The 9,669-nt window shown below is 29.4% G+C and overlaps 1 protein-coding gene across 1 annotated transcript; it reads left to right on the top strand.

Annotated features, from left to right (window-relative positions):
* The first annotated feature begins 4,719 nt into the window (after positions 1 to 4,719).
* LOC114930932 (uncharacterized) lies at positions 4,720 to 8,991 on the top strand. The gene is made up of 6 exons (XM_085487666.1): positions 4,720 to 4,921; positions 5,014 to 5,316; positions 5,399 to 5,631; positions 7,977 to 8,135; positions 8,289 to 8,397; positions 8,830 to 8,991. The coding sequence occupies exons 1-4, from the start codon at positions 4,720 to 4,722 to the stop codon at positions 8,112 to 8,114; spliced, it is 876 nt and encodes a 291-aa protein (XP_085343792.1). The 3' UTR covers positions 8,115 to 8,135; positions 8,289 to 8,397; positions 8,830 to 8,991.
* Positions 8,992 to 9,669: the final 678 nt, after the last annotated feature.

The following is a 9,669-nucleotide window of genomic DNA, read 5'->3' as shown; positions in this document are numbered from 1 at the left end:
TATTTGAGTCAAATCTGAAATAAGCATAACTTTTAATAATCATCTTTTACGCTTGTCTGTAATTTTTTTATTGATGTGTGTATATGTAGTATGTATGTATGTATGTATGTATGTATATATATGTATATATATATATATATATATATATATATATGTGTGTGTGTGTGTGTGTATACAGATTTTCCATAAAGTCTCGCCTTACCTCTATATTTCGGAAACGGCTCAAAATTTGGAAAAATTACAAAACATGTGTTCGATTGTTTCAAGGGACTACTTTTTTAAGGAGGTCGGAGAAGTCGCTAAGTTCGTGTTAAAAACTATATTTTTAAAATCTTACAAAAAATAATGATATCTAAAAATTGCGCTACATAAAAATAAAAATTTTTAAATATATTAATATAAATTAAACAACAATTTAACAATTGTAATTGTTGTATTAAATTAAACAACAATTTAAGTTTTAATTGTAATTTTAATTGAAATTTAGCAAGTGCTAAATTTTTTAAATAAATCTTTTAATTGTTTTGTCGCAAGTTTTAATATCATTAAGTTTTAATATTGTAATTTTTTAAATATTATTATTTTTGTAGGAAATTAAAACAACTATTTTGTGCAACATTTTTAAATTAAAATATTTTTATAAATTTTTATTTTTGCTTAGTGCAATTTTTAGATATTACTTTTTGTAAGATTTTAAAGATATAGTTTTTAACGCAAATTTAACACCTTTTTTACTTTTTTGACTTTTTAGAAAAAAATAGTATTTTTTAAGAGTTTTCTTTACACTAACTGATTTCTTTTATTATTCTGAAAAAAATATTAAGATAAGATTATCGAAAAATAAATATTTTACAAGATATTTTATATTTATGTCAAAATACTGCAACTTTCAAGCTTTATAATTCAAAATATTTTTAATAAAAAAATAATTTATTATAGTATTTTCAAAAGCTTTTAAGACAAGCTATAAAAATATGCAATAAAAAATAGAGGGTCCCATTTAAAATTTTAAAGTTAGGGAACTAATCTCCTTTGTACTCCTTGGAGAGCCCCTTTGAGCGACTTCTCCAATCTCCTTAAAAAAGTAGCCTTTGAAATGATCGAACACGTGTTTTGTGATTTTTCTAAATTTTGAGCCGTTTCCTTTCTTACTTTTATATATATATATATACGTGCGAATTGTCACACTCGGCTTCGCCTCGTGCGCCAAACTTTTGCACTCTCGGCCGATTCACGATCCGTACATTAGTAAGAAATTTCAATAAATAGAAATCGATCGAACACGAAATACCCATGTGTGTATCGAAAAGGTTAAAAATATGTTACTGTTCACGAACGCGCTGCTTGAGCAAAGGATCGCGCTGCACGAAAGGATGAGTCACTTTTTTGTAAAACAAGGACTTTAATAATATCACACACGTATTGACAAAATACTATAACAAACTTATTACAAAACTTTAATTATTTTACAGTGAAATCGGAATCAAAATCAAAGTGCGGAATAGCGGCGGTCGTCAACGAATTTTGCGGTGTATCTGATAAGCGGTTTGCGATATGTTTTCACGACGGAAAAGCGATAAAGCTGTGATTTCGGGTGCGAGCTCTCTTTTATGGGTTTCCGCAAAAGACCCACCTTTTCGGGAAGCGCCAATAATTTTGCGTCTTTTTAAAGTTGCGCGAGGTGACCTGAGTGTATTACGCGTAATTGGCCGCTGTCAAAATTGACAGAACCACGGCTGTTAGAAAGCATGCGCGAGCTGGCGATCACGATGATTATTGGCGAAACGAGGCGCCCGTGAGAAGCCGCGCATGCTCAATAAAATATAATTATTCGGCAGAACGGTTGCGACACCGTTAATTGTTTATATTTCGAGCGTGTTTTTGTACGACAGGATAATTTATGTCGCGATATGTTTTCAAAAAAAAAAACATATAAAAACGATATGCCTGTTGACTTGCGATCGGAAGCGAATATTCTAGAATATTCTATTTAAGATATAATATTTTATTACATGTAGTTTCTATTATGCGTTTCAAACAGTTACAATTCTTGAAAAGGAAAATGCTTTTTTTTATCGAACAGTGTAATTTGACTTAGTTACATTTGTAAAAAATAAAATATTTCCTACAGATGGAATCACGTAAACAAAAAAGTAATTTTGAAATTTGTAACCGACAACGACGTCGGCGTGCCGTTGAAATCTTTCGACAGTGGGAAGATAAATTTGAATCCATTAATGAATCCATTGAACCCACTAATGCATCTATTAATCCATCGATTGAATCTACTGATTTATCGACTGAACTTGCGAATACACCAACAGATTTGCTTCTTACGCAAAATTTGGTTTTCAACTCATTACCAGAAAACATTGAAATAAATGCAAATAATTCGCCTGATACTAAAACCTCGTCCGATGAAGGCTATATTTTTACGCAAGATAAAAATAATTTTTTTTCAATGGACACTTATCCAAGCAGCGACGACAATATTGATATTGATCGAAACGTAACTTCCATTGTTGAAGTTCCTGTGATAGATGAAGCATCGGTGGACAGTTCTCAGAATATGGATTATATGAAAGCAAAACTGGGAGAATGGGCTGTTACTGAAAAAATTTCGCATAACAGCTTGAAAAAATTGCTTACCGTATTAAAATCAGTCCCAAGCTTATCCACAGTATTACCATGCGACTCTCGTACTTTATTGCAGACTGCAAAACAGACCGATATTCGAGAGGTCTTTCCTGGAGAGTATCACCATTTTGGGCTTGCTTCGAGTATTCGGGACTCTTGTAATAGAATTGAAAATTTCACTATTGACGAAATAGCTATTGCTATAAACATTGATGGAGTCCCCTTGTTTAATTCTTCTACGGCAGCGCTTTGGCCTATTTTGTGAAATATTATACCCTACAAAGAAGTTTTTATGATTGGAGTATATTACGGACACCAAAAACCTCAAGATGCTAACATTTATTTAGACCAATTTGTTCAAGAAGCTAATGAGTTATGCAAAAATGGCATTATTATTGGAGAAAGACTGTACAAATTTTCGATTCAATTTATCATTTGCGATGCTCCTGCAAAATCGTTTATTTTATGCGTAAAAGGTTTTTCCGGATTTAATAGTTGTACGAAATGTATAACAAAAGGAAAAACAAAAAAAAATCGCAGGTGTTTTCCCAAATTAAATGCCGAAAGACGAACAGATCGGGATTTTTTAGACTATCGTGATAAGAAATATCACGAAAAGAGAACGATTCTCGATTCTATACCAGGACTGGGATTGGTATCTAATGTAACTTTAGATTACATGCATCTAATACTGTTAGGCGTCGTTAAAAAAATGATAACATTATGGATTCACGGCAAAAATACCTATAGACTCGGTCGTCTACAAATTCTTAAAATCTCGAAACGACTTGAAAGTGATATGAAACCATTTGTTTCAAAAGAATTCGGTCGAAGACCTCAAAGCTTGGAGTTTTTAAAGCTATGGAAAGCTACTGAATTTCGGCAATTCCTTCTTTATACGGGGCCAATTGTTTTAAGAAAGATCTTGCCAAAGGCAATGTACAATCACTTTATGACGCTTCATGTTTTAATCAGAATATTATGTGACGTGGAACGGCATCAGAATAAACTGAACTACGCAGAAAGTCTTGCTAAACATTTTATCAAGTCATTCGCTAAAATATACGGCGTGCATCATGTAACGCACAACGTTCATGGCATTATTCACCTCGTAGAAGATGCAAAGTTACATGGATCTATAGAGAAGTTTAGTGCATTTAAATTTGAGAATTTCATGCAGATACTGAAAAATATGATACGTAAACCAGAGAAACCACTGCAGCAAATAGCTCGGCGCTATGGAGAAATAAAAAGTGCATGTTTGAATTACAATAAAAGCACAAACGATGATTTAGAACTTGTTACAACTTCTCTTCATGTCAAAGGTCCTCTGCCTGAGAATTGCATTAATCCACAGTATAAAGTTATAAAATCATCAAATTTCACTATCAAGACTACTGGAAATGCTGATAATTGCTGCATTCTGAAAAATGGTGACATATTTGAGATTTAAAATATAGCTTCCTGTCGTGAAACCCAAGAATTGATGATAATAGGCCGACAGCTTATTTCTAAGGAAGATTTTTTCAAGATTCCATGCTCATCATCATTGCTGGATATATATAAAGTTCAATATACACGCAGCGAGACATTATTTATACGACCACTCAGTAATGTTGTCAACAAATATGTAAAACTCCCACACAAATCAGGATTTGTCGTTTTCCCATTTTTACATACTGATAATTAAATTTTAAATACTGACTTATAAGCCAGTGCTGGGATTTACTTGCACATTTTGGCCAGATCTTGTGATTTACACCTATTTGCTTCTTACTCATCGCTCGCACGATATTGAGTCGGCGATAAGAAGATGTCTTCTTACATACGGACGTTCATGAAACGAAGTGTCACGTTTCTTACCCAGATAGCCACAGTAATTATTATGACATCATTTTGATATCATAATAACTACTGTGGCTATCTGGGTAGTTACGCATTGTAAACGAAGGAAATTGCAGTTTTAATTGCGCGATTAGGTATGATGTACCGTATACACAGTTATTAACCACATTGTTCATCTTAATATTTATTTTAGAATTAATATTCATTTTAAGTTTATCAAATTTTAAGCTTATCAAGATGACATCTGATCGATATGCAGTCATTGAATTTGACGATGGCGTCAGTCTTGCTCCTGAAAAATGGTTAACACCTCGCAAAACTCATTGTTATTGGCCTCCGTATAAAAGTAAATCAAGACAATTAAGAGCTGTTGAGGACAAAGAAAATACGACCGAAAATTGGAGTTTGTACAATATAAAAAAAATATTGACTACGACAAGTACGATAATTTCTTATATTTTTCAAAATTCTACGTCAATGCATTTGCAAAAAAATTATAAATATTAATCTTAATTATTGTTATTTTTTTAGAAACTTTTAAACGTGGACAAGAAAAGTGTAAACAGGCTTTAATAATGTCAGATATCAATACTGATTCTGACATTGAAAAAAATAAATTTAATAAAAAATCATCTGCAGTTATTGATCCTTTTCCGCCGATTAACTTTGACGACGCAGGTTCCAGCGGTAATAATAGTGAGACCGAAAAATCTGATTCAAATACATCAAATGCTCAGACAAAAGCAAAAAGAAAAAATCGAGATTTATCCGTAAATGACCAGCCTATTACTGACGATTTGTCATTAACTCGACAGTCAAGTTTGACGCATGATCGTAAGAAACAAACAAATCTACTAAAACAAAACATTTGTAATTATATCCTTTTTTCTAAACTATATTTTTATTGTTTTTATAGATGAGAATTGTAGCAGAACAGTTTTACGAGCAATGGCTAACATTGATTTGAAGATAGACACATTAATTGCTGAAATGCGTAATGTAACAAAATTGATGACGACAAAAACGACGGACAAAGAAATCGAAAATACTGAAAGTCAAACTTTGAAGGCCTATCCTATATTAACGGAAGATGATTTAATAAAAGAAGAACGACGTTTATCGACTGACATACTTCATAAAAACAACTTAGTAAGTATATATATTTGTTTTAAAAAACTCCATCTTCATCTCGACTAAGAGCCAAACGCGATGTTAATGCGACAAATTAATATTTAGAGATTTTTGGAAACTGAGGAATTTGAATCCTATGGTTGGGATCTCAGAAATTCCACTTGTTCCTTCTCTTAACATCCCCTGTAAGAAAAAGCCGAGAAAAATATTGGTCCGAAAGTCTGCTGAATCGGGAATCGAACCCGAGACCTTCCGCTTGCCGGGCGACTGCTCTTCCAGCTGAGCTATTCAGACACTTACAAATCAATATTTCTCTCAATGTTTATAACCCCCCACCCCCCACCAAGGCGTCGTACCTGGTCTAAACGCAACAAACATTAATAAGAATATTTGTCAGTCAGCTCTCCTATTTTTTTTTATATATATTTGTGTTGTGCATACTTTATTTTGTTAACATCACAAAAGTCTTGTATCATTTAGTTGAGCTCAGGATTAGGTAGGTTAATTAATTTTGTTAACTAAGTTAAGTTGAAAATTAATAGACCATAAATTAAATATGTTAACGTTAAAAGTCGAAACAAGAACTAACTCAGTTAAAAGTTAAGTTAAAAAATTAAAAATTAAAGTTAAAAAAGTTAACCCCTTAATTATATAAAATTATCTTTTTTGCATAATTATGTATTTAATTGGTACTTTTATTTAAAATATAATAAAAAATAGTTTTTTATAATTTATAAAAAAAGAAATAATTTTTACAAATATGAAACAGGCGTTTCCGAGCCATACGCGGTTAGTGGTGCGTTAGTCTTGTAGAAATTTAAGATTTTTACGAGACTTAAATTATATACACAAGGGGCACAAGTATTACTTGGTTAATACCAAGATTTTTAAACGCGGTTCGTGATCTCATTACTTGTGAGATAAACACGATTAAACGAACGCGGAACCCTCTTTACCCCCCTATGAATTGATAGACGAGCCAAGAATTTATTTATTTAATTTGTGAAATAATTTTTCTTTATTTTTTTATATTAATTGGCAAATTATATTATTAATATTAAAATATATTATTAAATATATATAAAAAATTAAAATATTTATAATTTATAAATAAATACATTATTAAAATATATAAGAAATACACGAAAAAGAAGATATAAAATACAAGAGAAAGATAGACCGCAAATAAATATTTTTATTAAAATTTATAAATACTTATTAAATAATAAATGTATAATTTCAAAGTTGCAGTTTGTCATTTTTTTTTCTTAAGCACTTTAATAATTCTTTATCTAATTACATATAAATTGACATACAAATATTTTTTATGCATTACAATCATCTATTTTTATATGACTTTAATATTAATAAATTATTTATTAACTATATAGTATAAACAAATTTAATAAAACGTTAAAATTAACTAAGTGTAAAGTTTTTGCATTTAAAATTAACTAATTGTAAGTAAAAAATTATTCACTTTTTAATTGTTAAATTTAACTTTTAATTATTTAACTAGTTACTACTCAACCCCCTATTGAGCCCTATATACGTATAAATAATAAAAATAAAACTGATGCAAGTATAAAATATTCAGGAAATCTTGAAACTTTTTAAACAAAACTAAAAAACAAAATAATGATACAGTTTCATAACTGAAATATATTATTTGCATTTACACACAAATTTATTAATGCAAATGTTTTTTTTATTATTTTTCAATTTGTCATACGGTTTAAAATGCACAAATGAACCAAACTGACTTTGCAAGAGCTCGTGCCCTTTGAACCCAAACAAAAAATTATAACAAAAATACATCTTGTGTACATTACTTCAAATTGAAAATTCCACTCGGATCCAAAAGAACCATTTTACAAAAGATAGAGATTATAAAGTCAATTTGGTTTATCAGTACAAGCTGAATTTTATGACAAGTTGAAAATAAAATAATTTTTGCACAGATAAATTGGACTGTAAAAAAATATTTCAATTATAAAATTGTTTCCTTATTGCGGCTTTCTTTGATTAGTTTTTTTTTATAAGGTTTTAAGTTTTTATACGTGCAATAGCACCACAGTTGTAGGAAATTAGGGAAAATAGTTTAAATAAGAGAGCAGAGAGGACTTATGGCAAGGAGTTCGTGGTGGAACAGGCATAGTGGTTCCTTGTTGTGGTGTAGGTCCCGGTTTCGAATCCGTCTGACCCCATATTTTTTCTCTGCTCTAGCAAATTAGAAGAATTTTACGTCTACACAGTTTTATTTTAATAATTTTTAAGCGATCTCTTCTATACAACTATATAATTATTTTCAAAATTATATTATATTAACTGTGCACCTCATATATTTTTAAATATTTTTGTAGATTAAGGACTTGGGTATTTTTGTACAAGCGGACGTCAAAAGTACTGTATTAAAACTAATGCAGGAAATAATGAGCAATGCATTAGCTTCGAATTATAGTTTCCACGGAGCCCACAAAAAAAAGCATTTGATAAACTGAAGCTTCTTGATGTCATATCAAGTAAGTCAAATCGTATCAAAATAAATATAACCAATTCATGCTGATGTTTAACTATGTAACCTTTTATTTGTATCTTATTTTTTATCTATTACGACATATTTAAAATAGCAATTATATAAATTATAAATTAAATTAATTTTAATTTGTATATAGGTGTTGTCCGCTGCCGTTTTACAAAGTCTCTTGTTACCAATAAACATATAAGCGATCCAATTAAATCATGGCTGCGTCATGCCCCTGCGCGCTTTTCACGAGAACAAAAGTAAATTTTATTTAACATATGTTTAGATATAGTTTACTATATTTTTCTTTTAACCTACTTAACATGATAACGATTTATATTATTCTTATATATATATATATATATATATATATATATATAAAATGACGTTTATTTAGCTTTTTTGCAGCAAATGCTTAATGAAATCAAGCGTAGTAAATTACGAAGTTCTGTTTTGCATAAAATTTTATGTTTTATTGCTGTAGAGCAATCTATTTAATTCTGCGAAACAACGATTTCGTAATTTACTACGCTTGATTTTATAAAGTATTTGTTGCAAAAAAGCTAAATAAAAAGACGTAATACTTTATATGTGTAAAAGCCGAATAATATGAAATATTACCATGTTAAGTAAGCTAGAAAAAAATTAGTTTTAGAGAAAATAATAATTTACATATACAAAACGTTTTTCAGGAAAATAACACATGTTGCGAATGATTTGGAAATCGTGGCCGAGGATGAAATCAATGAAGTCGATAATGAAAACCAAGTTAATACTGTGGCTAATAACGCAGCTGATAAAAATATTAATGAGAAAATAGTTGATGAAAATCTTCTAAATAGTGATGAAAAAAATCTAAGGTAGTTAGATTTTATGCAATTACTATCATTTTTATGGACCATCAGATCCATAAAAAAGATAGTATTACATTATATATATATATATATAATATTAATATATATTCTATTACAAATTGTTTCCTTATTTTGTGGTCTCTTTTTTGATTAGTTTTTTTTATAAAGTTGAGTAGTTTTTTTTTATAAAGTTTCAAATTTTCATACGTGCAATAGCACAGCTTTATTTTAATAATTTTTAAGCAAAGGATGTCATGCCCATGTTTATAAGTTGCGTACATAAATTATGTTTATAAATTACGTAGAACTGATATGCAATATACGTAATGTGCAATAATATAATAAGTACTTATATATTTTTCAATAATATATTCATATTCTAACTAATTATCATTTTTATGGACCATTAAATCTATAAAAGAGATAGTATTACATTATAATAATATATGTTCTTATTACAAATTGTTTCCTTATTTTGTGGTCTCTTTTTTGATTAGTTTTTTTTATAAAGTTGAGTAGTTTTTTTTTATAAAGTTTCAAATTTTAATACGTGCTTTCATAGCACAGCTTTATTTTAATAATTTTTAAGCAAAGAAGAATTTCATGCCCATGTTTATAAATTACGTACATAAATTACGTTTATAAATTACGTAGAACTGATATGTATGTACAATATAC

This window comes from Nylanderia fulva, unplaced genomic scaffold (assembly GCF_048542155.1).
Source record: "Nylanderia fulva isolate GAGA-0341 unplaced genomic scaffold, ASM4854215v1 Scaffold592, whole genome shotgun sequence".
Taxonomy (NCBI): domain Eukaryota; kingdom Metazoa; phylum Arthropoda; class Insecta; order Hymenoptera; family Formicidae; genus Nylanderia; species Nylanderia fulva.
The sequence above is the reverse complement of the archived record's forward strand: the minus strand, read 5'-3'. Positions and strand labels throughout refer to the sequence as shown.

Coding starts and splice junctions, on each gene's coding strand:
- LOC114930932 (XM_085487666.1), top strand. CDS start 4,720: ATGACATCTGATCGATATGCAGTCATTGAATTTGACGATGGCGTCAGT. Junction 4,922..5,013: donor AAAAATATTGACTACGACAA/GTACGATAATTT, acceptor TTATTTTTTTAG/AAACTTTTAAACGTGGACAA. Junction 5,632..7,976: donor TACTTCATAAAAACAACTTA/GTAAGTATATAT, acceptor ATATTTTTGTAG/ATTAAGGACTTGGGTATTTT.